General features: G+C 39.5%; 1 protein-coding gene across 2 annotated transcripts in view; it reads right to left on the bottom strand.

Annotated features, from left to right (window-relative positions):
* The window catches only part of kcnh2b (potassium voltage-gated channel, subfamily H (eag-related), member 2b), a 232,764-nt gene that overhangs the window by 184,507 nt on the left and 33,769 nt on the right, over positions 1 to 14,488 (bottom strand). Inside the window, exon 1 of one of the 2 annotated variants that reach the window (XM_087788777.1) lies at positions 6,657 to 7,027. The exons of the other annotated variant lie outside the window; for it this stretch is intronic. Coding sequence (XP_087644903.1) covers positions 6,657 to 6,678 — 22 coding nt within the window. The 5' untranslated portion in view covers positions 6,679 to 7,027. Of the gene's footprint in view, positions 1 to 6,656; positions 7,028 to 14,488 lie in introns of those variants that run through there. 2 annotated transcript variants of the gene reach the window in all.

The raw sequence follows: 14,488 nt of genomic DNA, 5'->3' as shown, positions 1-14,488 counted from the left end.
GCTTCACTCGTCACTGCAGAAAACACAGAAACGAACTGCTTCCTTTCATCTGTCGTTTTTTGTTTTGTTTTTCCAACATAGATCTACATTACATGGATAAACCTTTTAAATCGACACCCGAACCAACATTGAGAGGCTGGACGGGATCGATACCTGAAACCTGGATCAGAGTATCCCCCCCATATATTTCCTAAGCCGTAGTGTTGTAAGCCTCTTCTGAGGCTTGTTTCTTCTGTCCGACAACACAAGCGTTGATGGAGACTTATCTTAAGGGAGGATGAGGAGAAGGAGTCAATCAAGGTGATGGTGTTACCGGAGACAGGGTGACGTATTTCATACAGTCGGCACACAAAAGGACAACAGTGGGCCATCTTACACCGGCGGAATAATGCATGGGTCCGAGGCATCGAGGTGTAACCTATAGCCACTTAAGGTGGACACTGAAACATGACTCAGCTTTTGTCCTGGTGTTTCTGGCACGATTACAAATGAAAACTTGAGTTATTGAAATGTTCTGCTATGCTTTATGTTTTACTGCGTTTCGCTTGTGATTGTTACCCATGGTCTCAATACCCCTCGACTTCTAGCAGCACATTTACTACAGGTGAGTTGAGTGATATGTTTACTGTCACTACAATCGTCATTTCAATCTTCATCGATCAAAATGTGAGCCTTGTTCGCGCTTTACCAACTATAGGAGTACTTTTAAGAAGAAGCACCACAACGATATTTTCTTAAGTCAGTTCTCTTTTCAAAGAAAGTCATACTTGACTAAAAAGAGACTTGAGTGCATTTGCAAGAAAACAATATCTATGGCGATTGAGATTAAAAACTGATTGAGCTTCACTAGTGGCAGATACGCATGAGCTTCCATTATTGGCAGATCAAAATTATCTGGGATATATTATGACTTTAGCTTAAAATACTATCAATGCCATTTTGTCAATTATTTTAATAAAAGGTTTTTCCACTTACAGTGATTGCAATCGTATAATAGATGAGCATATTGAGAGAAAAATAAACCATTTGTTATTTATTACTGTATTACCAATCATCTATGAGAATATTGATTTGTAGTATGTCACAGACAATTTCTAAGCCATTTCTCAAGATTATTCAATACTCTATATTAATTTCGTTCATGGATAATAAACTAGCCAACCACGGAATGCAACACGCAATACAAACCAATAAGAAGCAACATATGGCGAGTCTTGCCGTCTCTAATTGTAGCGTCAGGCTTCTACACACACTACACCGGGACAACAGTGCGTGTTCAGGTCATCGTAATTCAACAACAGGCGAACACAACATCGCCAAAATAACAACCTTGTAATTGAGCAGCACTTGTGCTCCTTTTTACTAAACTTTTCGGTTCCCAAAAGAAAATACTTTATTTTAAGTTATTATTTAGTTAAATTTATTTCTGATTATTATTAATTATTTTGTTTGATGTCTATTAATTGTTCAAAACAAATTTAGATTCAGATTTCCACGCAGTTAATAGTTAGTAAGTTATTAAGTAATTTGTCTTTATATAGCACTTTTCCAGACCAGGTTTCATATTGCAATTTTAAGATGTGATAAATCAATAGTTTCCCATAGTTACAATCATTGACTGTCAAAGATCTCACTTAATATCTTACAATTTGAATGAAGTATGTAACAGAAACTGATCATTAAAAAAGGGCATATTTCAGCTATAGCTTTTTCAAAGATGATAGGTATGTGATCCCTGAGCAACATGGAGGACTGGACATTTCTCTAAAGGTGTAAAATCAACATTAAATTCCAATTTTCTTTTTGCAGAACACCTCACAACAATTGAAACCCCAGTCTAGTCATTTTCTGAAACTCGGTCAACCTGTAAATACATTAATCTCGTAAAGTCTATAGCTGCTAAATCTAAGACTTTCAAACTAAATCGCGTGTACATTTAATTAAATAGATTCTTACTTTTAGATTTACTACTTGCTGCTTCTCCCTGCTCGACTCCATCTTCACTGCTGACCAGCTTCTAACCTTTTATTCTCGTCCAACCTTTGTGTGCGAACCTGCCTGGCAAAAGATTCTGTCCTTTTCCTCTCACAAAAAACTTGCCCTTGATGTTCTTTCTTCGATGGTCTTTTTCTTTTGCCTCGGGTCTTTTGACCTACGCCAGGATTTACTGTGATTTCAGTCTCAACTTGACCTTCCAGATCTTTCTTCAGTTGTGTAATGTACCGTCCTTTAGCCAGTAGCAAGTGTTTGGTTCAAATTTGTCCCAAAAAATCTCCTCCCTGTCCTGCTGCAGCAACTTTTAAAGGTCTCCAGCAGATCGGAAGACTCTCAGAGTTCTCCGTGCAATATGATAGCAGAGGTCAAAGGTGAGCCACAGGTGGCTGTCAGAGGTGAATAATGTATGCTTCAGGAAAGCCATGTTTTTGCCGTGTGTGGTCGTGGCTGTCGAGGTGCTAGTGTTTCATAGAGCAGCAGAGGTTATCTCTTAATCTGAAGTCAGGATGTCAGCTGACCAGCACTTGGGTTTCACCTGGAGCCAGAGGGTCATCTTGCAACCCCGGGTCAGTTTCCAACATATGAAGCTTCAACAGAAATGCTTTTTAATTGTCGACCTCATCCATAGTAATTAGTAAATAACCTAAAGATTCCTAAACGGTGACTGTGCCGACAACACAAGGATGAATTGACATGAAAGGCATCTTTTTTATAATTATTAAAGTTTTAAAGGTAAATTACGGAACCATACTTAAGAGTTTGTGTATTACCTCTGATGGGGATCAAAGCCATATAAAGTCCTGTGTGCATCCTTTCATCACATTTCCTTTCATCTGGTTTTTAATGATTCTTTGTATATCAATCTTAGATATTTATCATCACCATTAGATGTTGCCTGTTGAATGAAAAAGTTCCAAATCCTACTGGTCCTCAATATCAGGATGCAACAGAGTTTGGACCAGATTTGGCTCCTGGCTTTTAATTTGACACTTTCTCCAGAACATATTTATTATTAAAATTCTTAGGGGTATGATTTACAGCTGGTTTTCTAACACGTAATAAAAATGCGGAATACATGCCATGACTCTGCTCATGAATAAATGTAAATAAGCAGCATATTATGTTTGGCCTACAGCAATACTTTATCAACGCTCAATGATTCTCTCTTGTCGATAAACTGAATCATGGACGGAAACAACAGCATTTAAATGAAGTCAAATTACCTTTGTTGTGTTAGCTGTATGAGCACATTAGCCTTTATCTCTCCAGCTATATGAGCCGCAGAAAAGTTAGCACTCTTGTCACGTTAGCTCTCGAGCTACAAGCTTTCCTGCCCTCTAAACCGTTGGGACATTTTAACTTTGGCCACTTTTAAATGATATCCTGTTCCTTGAGTTTTTTTCAGAAACTGTTTCCTTCACCTGAGAAAAATCTCTAAATTTAAGGAAATTATGTCAGAACATGATCTGGTGGGTGTAATTCATGTGTTTGTGTCTTTTCGTTTAGACTATTATAACAGTTTGGTGTCTAAACAAGAAGGATCTGTCTCGCCTGCAGTTGATTCAGAACTCTGCAGCGAGAATTCTGACCTGCTCTAGTAGAAGAACTCACATTTCCCCGATCCTTAAAACTCTTCACTGGCTGCCAGTTTCTTTCAGAATCAACTTTAAAATTCTGGTTCTTATTTTCAGAGCTATTCATAGTCAGTTCTCTATCAGTGATCTGATCCAGACTTACACGCCAGCTCGGGCTCTGAGGTCTGTGGATCAGAATCTACCGATGGTTCCTGAACACGGTTCAGGACCAGAGGAGAGAAATCCTTCCAGACTGTTGCTCCTAAGCTTTGGAACGATCTTCCTCTCTCTGTGTTTGATGATCTACTGACTCCTTCAAGGCCTTTTTATTTGTGCTTTTCCCTGATTTTCTAGAACTCTTGTGTTTGTCTCATGTGTCCTGGGCTTTTACAGTATATATTTTAACTGTGTATTGTTTTTGAATGTTAAAGCGCTTTGTGACCCTGGTCTAGAAAGATCTTTACAAATAACTATTACTTACTTACTTACATTAGCATCCAAGATTATCCACAAGGCTCCATTCTTTAATTCATGTATTACAGTATAAGTTGCATTAGCATTGAAGTTAAAGTGCTGTATATGAATTCTCCAATGGTACAATATAAGTTAACATTAACATGCAATTTTAAATTGTAATAAAGACACAATATGAATATATATATATGAAGGAGAAGAAGAAGAAGAAGATATAATGAAATATTCAAACCTAAAACTAACAAATGTTCACAGATACTATAATAGTTAGACTTGTAGGAAATTTCATCAGCTTCAACCTGCAGTCACGACTTCTACCCGCTCTTTCCTGGAGCCATATTAAGTCCTAATAGCACTCGAAAAAAGACGTAGTACACAATAACTTGGAAGGAAGCAGGTTTCATATATCTGTCTGCTTTCAAAGCTGTCAAATAAATTGCAGCTCAATTGGAAGACGGAGAAAACATGAACATGAAACAAGAAGAAAATACGGAACAGTTAGTCACGGTAGTTTGACACGTTTATGAAGACCATTATTAAAGTATTACATTCCAGACAATCTTATTTAACGCAACAAGCTTTAAAACCCACAATATTAAGCATTTATCCACCCGCACACACATACACACACAAACACTCAGTGAGTGCTGGAGCACGTTCACATTGCGTATGTTTGCCGTCATTAGTTGTGCTGGGTTATTAAACATGACCCAAACAGACTTCACAACAATATGTCAACACAATCAATCAGCTCGGCAAACAGAACACTACTACTCAGGTGGGGTTTAACACGCACACTTGCACACACTCACGAACAGACACACACAGGAGCTAAGGAGGGCGTTTGTTGCTCTGCCTCTGAGGTTTGTTTGGTTTATACCACAGATCAATGTGAAGGAATGCTTCATGATAGACACACTTTTCATAAGGCTTTAAATCATTTGTAGGTTTTACGACAAGGTTTTTACGATATATATTTAAAAAACAAAATTAAAAAATTGCATATATTATACATAACTGATTTTGTGCTACATGTTGGTAAGTCTTTGCCTTTTGTCAGTTTCCTGAAAATATATGGGACAAAGGGATGAACTGAATGTAACTTTACATAGAAGTCACGAGTGTCACAGATCAGATCCCAGATTTTACCGGTGTATATCCACCTCTGAAGGTTCTGATGGTTATATTTTATTTTTTATATACTTCCACATTAGAAGAATGTGTCTAGGAGGAGTGTCATCAGTGGCATGAAGCTGGACGCACTGGTGACAGTTGCTGAGAGGAGATCTCTGGACAAACTACTGTCCATCATGGATGATGACAGTCATCCTCTGAACACTGTCATCTGTCAGCAGAGAAGCAGTTGGAGCACGAATGCTCCTACCATGATGCAACACTAATTGACTCAGGGACTCATTCATTCTTCGTGTTATTAGATTGTTTTATTCTGAGTTTTGGGGCAGGAGTGAAGTGAAAGGATGATGTTATTCTAAGTTGAGCTTTGTATCCTTTACTTTGTTATTTTTCTTGGATCCATATTCTTAAATTTGCACTTTGTCGTATTTTTTAATTAACCATTTTGAGTTTCCACTAACTTAAGACCCCCTCCAGCAGATTGATCTATGGTTTTAGGTGCCAATTTTAGGGATGCTGGGAAACTATTTAGTCACCAAAATGTTCGGTGTGAATGACAAATCACCATGATCAAAATAAAAGTTATATTTTTCAAATGTTGTGTGATTGTCATGTGACTTGGTGTGTCGCGCCTGTTGATATAAGTTTTTTTAAGCACAAAAACGCCTTTTAAAAATGAGCAAAGATGAGCCTCACCACATTTCGGCTATTTTCTGGCTCCATTTTGTTCTCAAACACCTGCAAGTTTGGGAGAGTTGGCATCAGAGCCTGTCATCATGCTCAGCGGGGGGGCGATGCACGGGTGGGCCGACTTGACGGGCTTCTGAGTGTGAACTCCGTGTTCGTGCACGTTTGAATACGTCGCTCCCACCGTGGAGTCTGAACAGGACGTGATTTGAAAAGGCTTACTTTTTACTTTTGAGCTTGACCCCTCAAAGTTTGTGTTTTCTAAATAAAGAAAGAGTGAAAAACAAGCAAGACTTCATCTGAAAGGGAAGACGTATGAAGAGACATGTTTGCGATGGGGCATTAGGGAGAGATGGTCTGCATCGACACTAATTGAATCCACCAAAAAGAGCAGATGAAACGAGCCATAAGACTAATGGAGACGCGCTTTATGATCAGGCATTAGAGCTTGAGAATGGAACAACACAGGCACCAAACGAAGACAAACGGCCAGCTTTAAGGGAAGGTCAACAAACAAGTCAACAAATTAATCCAGCAGCACATGACTCTGCCAGACGTCTCTTTCATTATTTGAATTCACGTTTCTCGGAATTCTTAACAATAAAAAGAAGAAGAAAAGTTACCCGTTTATCTTTCCAACTTGATGCTAGAGTAAAACAACGATCTTCACTACAAGTTACAAGTCATTAAATCTCTACCTGGTCTAGTGATAGTAAAACAAAATTTCAAAAACTTTAATCTCAAAATGAAGAAAAAAACAAATCAAGATGAACAAATAATTTCTGTACTTACTTTCTGAGGAGGCTTCGATCATTGAACATCTGCAAGAAGCTCCTCTGCATGTTCTACCAGTCTGTGGTGGCCAGTGTCATGTTCTATGCTGTGGTGTGTTGGGGTGGAAATGTGTCCAAGAGGAGTGTCAACAGGTTGGACAGGTTGATCAGGAGGGCTGGTTCTGTGGTTGGAATGAAGCTGGACTCACTGGTGACAGTTGCTGAGAGGAGATCATTGAACAAACTACTGTCCATCATGGATGATGACAGTCATCCTCTGAACACTGTCATCAGTGAGCAGAGAAGCAGAATGAGAGCACGAATGCTCCTACCCAGGTGCAAAACAAATAAACTCAGGGACTCATTCATCCCTCGGGCTATTAAATTGTACAATTCTGAGTTCGGGGGCAGGAGTGGAGTGAAAGTATCTGGATGTTCTGTTCTATGTTAGTCTTTGTATCCTTTGTCTTTGCTGTTTTTCTTTGACCTATGTTCTTTGTCTTTGTCTTTAGACTTTAGATTGTGTCATCTTGTTCTTGTTCTTTATGTTCTTCTTCTTATTTTATTTTTTATGTATTTTTTTTATTGTTTATGAAAAATTTCTGGCTACTGGAAAAAAACAATTTGAGGGATCAATAAAGTTTTACCTTACCTTACCTTAATGTAATTTCATTTTTCTTTCTTATATACTGTTTTTTATACTCTAAAAGTACAAAGAACTCTAATATAATTTGAAACTTTCAATAAAATGTTTTTTAATCCATGTAGTTTTTAAGTTATTATTAATTTTGATATACTTTCATTTGTAGGGTACCGAGCATCAGTACTGTGTCGGTCCAGATATAGAGATACTCATCCCTACCTACGAGTAAATGATAAAACCTTCTGAATCATCAAAACAACACAACCAACGTTGAATAATCTGTTCCTTAAATCAATGTCAACATTTTTTAGATAGCAGTTTTTAAAGCGACGGACAAAATTAAAGACAGAACTTTCTACATGGAGGTATTAATGGCTCAAGACAATGAGCAAAAGCGTAATGAATCCAAAACAAGGACAATTAAATCAAAATTAACTAATATATATTAATGCTCCCTTAACGGAAGAAAATAAATCTCATGGTTTATGTCACCCGTCAGTGTCATGTTTATACATTTCTTAGCGATAACTAATAAAGTTTTTCTGGGTAACAGATCATGGGTGAATGTCGGCCATCATAGCTGAACATTATTATGAAGAGCAGGAACAAAAAGCCTCAAGCTTCTTCTTTTTGGCTGCTACGAGTGAATATTTAAAGAACGTTAAGAATGCAGATGTGGAATGCCAAGGCTTTCTCTGTTGACAGGTCTTCTTATATCAAGGTATTCACTGAATACCTTGATAGGAACCTTATGATTCAAAGCTGAAAGTAGGTCCTCTTCTTTGCTTTGAGGAAAACCAGTTGAAGTGACTTGGACATATGCGAGGGCTCTTGTTGAGGACCTCGACCGTGGGGTAAACCCAGGACAAGCCTTGTAGTATAATATATTCCCCTGACTTCCCCCAGAAATGTTCAAAAGGAAGTTTTGAAAGAAGTAAAGTCTAGGACTCTTTATCTTCCATTCCCTCGACTCTAATGATAGCTCAAAACATCTTATTTGTTGCTGGTATTCCCCCCTATTTTTCTACTTTCCCCCGTTGGGATTTGATACGTTTATTTTATTGTAGCAACTTCTGCTTAGTTGTCTTTATCTTCGTCCAAAAGGACACTTAAAAACATCCAAACGCCTCCACACTGCTCGTCTCTAACATCCCTCTTGTATTTCAGCCTCGACATGAGAAGAATTGTTCCATAAAAAAATGAAACAAGTCCATATTTGTAGCAGAAGATACTCGTTTCTAGCAGAAGTTCAAAGAATAACAAGCGATATCGCAATATATACCCGGAGTACTTCCTATCAGTAGCGCTTGTTATTCTTCAAACCTCTGCTACAGACGCTCCAGACAAGCACCGCGGAGGGTTTTTCGATGTTTTTAAGTCTGTCTTTTTGGAAGAAGATATAGACAAAGACCACTAGGCACCAGTCGCTTCATTAAGAAATGGACTTGGATGTTAAAATTTAACTCTAAAAAAGGAACAGATTACTATGAAAATAATCCAAACACTAAGTCAACATGAGTAGAAAATTTGTGATCTTTGAATATTCGGTAAACTATCACTTTAAGATCTAGACCTCTAAAGCAAAAAACATATCTTCAAATAGTCTCCTAAGAGCCAACATGAACCCGTTGGTACCTTCGGAGGGAAAATGAAACATCCGGAGTTTATTCCGCCTTGCCGGTCTGAAGCTGATTGACAGGCACTGATGGAGCGCAGCTCGGCAGACAAATGAAGTAATAAAGGATTAAGAATGGACCCGCTCGACCTATTCCGCCGCAACATTGTCTGAAACACTCCTCCGTGTGTCTGTCAGTCTTTATGAGCTGAGTAATGTGTTGACTGTGTCCGGCTGGCAGCCAGCATTACTCTGCACTCTCGTTACTGAGGACAAGAGGCGACGCTCAAAGCAAGGTAGATAAATACACATATAGAGAAGCGTTGACAAACAACATGATGTAAGCGTTTTAAAGGGTCCGTTGGCATCAACTCTGCATTTTTATTGACCAACCATTATCATTTGAAGCCCAAAATCAATCAATATTTATTGCCAATTTTATATATTTTACGATTGTACAACAAAAGGCTTTCATTATTAACACAACAGAAACCAAGGAAAATATAACCATTTATAAACTAGGACTGAAACAAGCGTCTTCTAATGAGCTTTTTTCTTTTTACTTAATATTAACTCCACAAACGATCAAATCAATCAATTAACTTCGATAGATTAATGTCGGACTGATTCATGAAATAATGTGATGACAGACACGGCAATTTCGGTCTGACAATAAAACACAAATATCCTTAATTATCGTGAAAGATTGATTCATTGAAACTGATTTCCTTCTTCCTTTCCCATCATTAAACATGTTTATTGAAGCCAATCAGAGACTTTTGTGTTCTTACATCTTTCTTAAGGAAACTATTCAAGCTGTTTCATGAAGTGTGTTATCCAGGGAAACACACACACACACACACACACACACACACACACACACACACTGAGAGTGAGACCAAAGCAGGATGATTTACATACTGTACACATCCATATTCAGATAAGCCCGCAGTGGCGGGGAACAGACTCTCGGAATAATAAAAGCACAAGAAAAGCGTCTTTGAACCTTCGGAGTGACGCGTCTGCGAGACGACTGCACAGCCAAACACCCGCTGGCCTGCAAACGTCTAGACTCTCAGGGCAGGAGAGGCAAAAAAATAAAAGTGGGACGCAAATAATGCAGAGTAACGGCTTGGGATGTTATTACAGTTGCTGGCCTGAGCGAGCGTATCGTCACTTGCTTGTTGCTGCATTTTACGACGCTTTAAGGTGGAGAAACTTGCTCAAGGGCAACAACTCTTCACACTTGACGTCAACCATCGATCGATTGGTTGACGTCTGCACAGGCGCTGATAGTCGCGGTCGAGGGGTTATGGTGTGAACTCGTTTGAGATTCAGACGGAGTGAAGTGCAGAGATTACATGTTGCATAAAAACGTGCTTTTATTGTTGATTTAAAAGAGAGAATATCTCCTAAATCAAAAGCCTCTGGACACGAAAGAAGAGAAACACTGTTGTACCATCACTGGATATGAAGGAAGAGAAGTATTAACCATTTGTTCAGGCTTTTCCTTGATTTTCTGGAACTCCTGTGTTGTTCTGTGTTGTATATCATTATATAATTTAAACCGATCTGGTTCTGACTGTATTAATGCGGCCCTCGTAATGTCAAGTATGATCATGTATAAATGGTTCTAATGCATTTAAAAAGTATATTTTGTATTTATTATTCATTTACAATTTCACATAACTATTTACTTTTTCCCTCCTTTTTGTGTGTAATATTTTGAGTATACATTAATCCCTCAAAATATTTTTTAAAGTTAGATGAAGAAATGTTTTGAAAAAAACTCATATATACAAGAATACAATTGCAGCTTGTTTAGCTTAATAAAAGTCAAGTCTTTTTGCTCGACGGCCCCTAACAACATTCACAGAATTGAATGTGGCCCTTGAAGAAATTGAATTGCCCACACCTGCTCTGGATCCACCACTTTTAAAAGAATGTAATACCATTTGTTTGGACGGAGCAACTTTCTTCTTCACGTACTTCCATCTAGTCGCGCTCATTACTGCCCCCTGCTGTATTTTGAATGCCAAAAAAAGGTTTCTTATTATGGTATAGATAAAATAAATGCAGGGCAACAATTCTGGTTGAAAAGACTTCAAACAGAACTTTCTTCCAACCAGTGCAACATCCTCCCGCCAACCATCCGTGACTTTCCACAAATAGACAATCTCATGTCACATGTGAAAACCCACAATTTCAAAAAGGTCTATTTTTGTTTAAATTATTGTTTTTGTCTCCTGACCTAATTCTTAGTTGCAAAGCGTAAAAAAAGATACACAAATTTAATGTATAATTATGGTTATTATTAATGGTTGAAATACGCGCCCCTTGAATACGTTTCAATTTGATTGTATACGATTGATCCTTGTCGTTTTTCATGTTTCCATTGTTCTGCCAGCAGTATTTTAGATGAGAGCTGATGTCGCACAAACACACATTTTTCCTCAGTACTTCTGTGGGATATTTTGATAGCCCACAGAAATATATCATTAAAAAAATACAATATAAAAGCGACTTCTTTGGTAATATTGAAGAGCATTCCATTGACTGTCGCTGCATTCGGGAAATAAATGGCTCAGTGTTAGTTTAAAGTTAGTCGAGAGTATGTCCCGCATGCTCCGCACGGCACATCGACATCTGAACCGTGATCACACAACCACTTAAAAATCAGACGGCAGGACCGCGAGACAGAAGGCAATCAGGCTTGGCAAGGCGTGTGTGTGTAACGTAGGTGGATTCACCAAGAAATCAGGAGGCAGACTGCAATAAAAAAAAAAACGGTTTCACCATCTCAGCTGACAGCTGGTTCTGACTGCAGCTTTCTGGACGAGGGTCGAGCTCATTATTCTGACCCTGCTGGGATTTTGTAAAGTCCAGGTTCTTGTCGACAAATGTCATCTTCAATCCCCAAAACTTGTGCAAGCTTGGTCCTTTATTTTGATTTCATTCTGAGACAGCAGGATGACATTTCACTCGCAGTCTGGTCGGCTCGCTCTGACTTCTCTCCATGTCACAGATTTCAGAAAACTGAGCGGAAAAATCTGACGACCGCCATATTTTTTTTTTGTAATCGTTGAAGTCGTGGATTCGGCCAAAACACCAAGAAAGTGGGAATTGTGTAAGAATAAGTTTGCATCACTGGATGTTCGTTCGGTTTAATCGCCCTCTCGTGGTGCGTTTAAATGCAGAGAAAAAAGGAAAGGCGGATGTTAATGACGGTTCACATTTGGACCTCGGTGTGAGACACGAGCGACGCCACATTAAGAAGCTAATGAGTCGCTGCATCACTGCGACCGCAAACAAAAATATCTTGTGTCTTTTTATTTTCCTCTTGTAGAGGTTTGTCCAGTTTCTGACTCCTTGTCCCGTGCCTTAAAGAAACGGCGTCAGCTGCCTGCATTAGTTGTGATTAGGCTTGTTATGGACTTTCAGTCGGAGGCGGGATCATCCACGGCACTTATGTCACCGAGTGCTAACCCTCCAGAGAAGCAGCAGGATTGGAAGTATTTGCCTAGCAACCGTTGCTCGGCGGGCGGGCGTCTTTCCAGGCTGACACAAGAGTCTGCTGAGCTCCTCTGGGTTTTGTCACAGTGTGTTCGGCAGGCGGACTCCGTCTGATACCTTCTGCTCGTCTTCAGTTCTTCCATCTTCAGGGGGGAGGGATTTCTCAAACTTTGTTGACGACAAAGCTTGATAAGAAATCCTCTTATTTGCCTTATCGAGGACTTGACAGTTTGAAAAAACACCTGCTCGCTTCGAAAAGGAGGAAATACAGAGTTACAAATTCGTCGCCGTCCCTGGAGCTAGAGCGGCGTCTGTGAGAAATTACAAAAGCAAGCTCTTTCATCCATTTATCATCTGCCTTTTATCAGTTTACAATGGGAGAAAATCCAGTCAGCTGGAGGAAGTCTTTCTCCTCCTAAAGCTCCGAGCAACATGTAATCTCTCCGCATTTTCCTGCTAAATCCTCAGCGAATGCCCAAACATTTCTGCTCAGACCTCCCATTTTAACCAACGTGGGACCGCCAGAGGAACAAGGTATTATCGAACCACCTTGATCTACATCTCGCTCATGTTGAAATATCCAAAACAAGTGTAATGAGGGGCTGATGGTGGCTCAAAAAACAGTATCATGATACAGTGTCTTCATTTTGATAGGTCACTAGATGGCACTCTCGGCTTTATAATATTTGACTCTGGTCTTCTAATTCAATAGAAAATCATTAACTCTCCACTAGTATGCTATTTTTTAGATTTTCTAAAAATCAACGACCAGTCAGCCAAACTGCGAGAGGTCGTAGTATTACTCAGCAACACACTGCAGTATGGTATTCCTCCAAGAGGAGTCATAATATTCCTCCACTCTGATATTACTCTGCAATAGTATTATCCGTGAGGCACTGTTTTATCATTCCACAAATCACCATAGTATTATTTCTTGTTATAACTCTGCAAAGCGGCAAAGTATTACTCCACAAGTGGCCATAGTTGTACTCCTGAAGGGGCAATAGTGTTGCTCCTCAAGGGGTCATATTATTACTCGTCAAGGGGGGCATGGCATTACTCCACAAGGGGGCATAGTATTACTCCTCAAGGGGGCATAGTATTACTCCTCTAGGGGGGCGTAGCATTACTCCTCAGTGGACCATATTATTACTCCACAAGGCGCAATAGTATTACTCCGCAAGGAGCCATAATATATTTCTCCTCAATAGGCCAAAGTATAACTCCATCGTATAACTCCACGAAGTGAGAGATTACGATTCTACTTCTTCTTCCCTGAAGGGGCAATAGTGTTGCTCCTCAAGGGGTCATACTATTACTCCTCAAGGGGGCATAGTATTACTCCTCAAGGGGCATAGTTTTACTCCTCAAGGGGCATAGTTTTACTCCACAAGGGGGCATAGTATTACTCCTCAAGGGGCATAGTTTTGCTCCTCAAGGGGGCATAGAATTACTCCTCAAGGGACTATAGTATTACTCCTCAATGGGGCATAGTTTTACTCCTCAATGGGGCATAGTTTTACTCCTCAATGGGGCATAGTTTTACTCCTCAAGGGGGCATAGTATTACTCCTCAAGGGGGCATAGTTTTACTCCACAAGGGGGCATAGTATTACTCCTCAATGTAGTATTTGCTCCTCAACGGGGCATAGAATTACTCCTCAAGGGACTATAGTATTACTCCTCAATGGGGCATAGTTTTACTCCTCAATGGGGCATAGTTTTACTCCTCAAGGGGGCATAGTATTACTCCTCAAGGAACTATAGTATTACTCCTCAATGGGGCATAGTTTTACTCCTCAATGGGGCATAGTTTTACTCCTCAAGGGGACATAGTATTACTCCTCAAGGGGGCATAGTATTACTCCTCAAGGGGGCATAGTTTTACTCCTCAAGGGGGCATAGCATTACTCCTCAAGGGGCCATAGTATTACTCCTGAAGGGACCATAGTATTACCCCTCAAGGGGGCATAGTATTACTCCTCAAGGGGGCATAGTTTTACTCCTCAAGGGGGCATAGCATTACTCCTCAAGGGACTATAGTATTACTCCTCAAGGGGGCCATGGTATTACTCCTCAAG

The sequence above is a fragment of the Callionymus lyra genome, chromosome 4 (genome assembly GCF_982586985.1).
Source record: "Callionymus lyra chromosome 4, fCalLyr1.hap1.1, whole genome shotgun sequence".
Classification (NCBI taxonomy): domain Eukaryota; kingdom Metazoa; phylum Chordata; class Actinopteri; order Syngnathiformes; family Callionymidae; genus Callionymus; species Callionymus lyra.
This window is presented reverse-complemented; position numbering and strand designations above follow the sequence as displayed.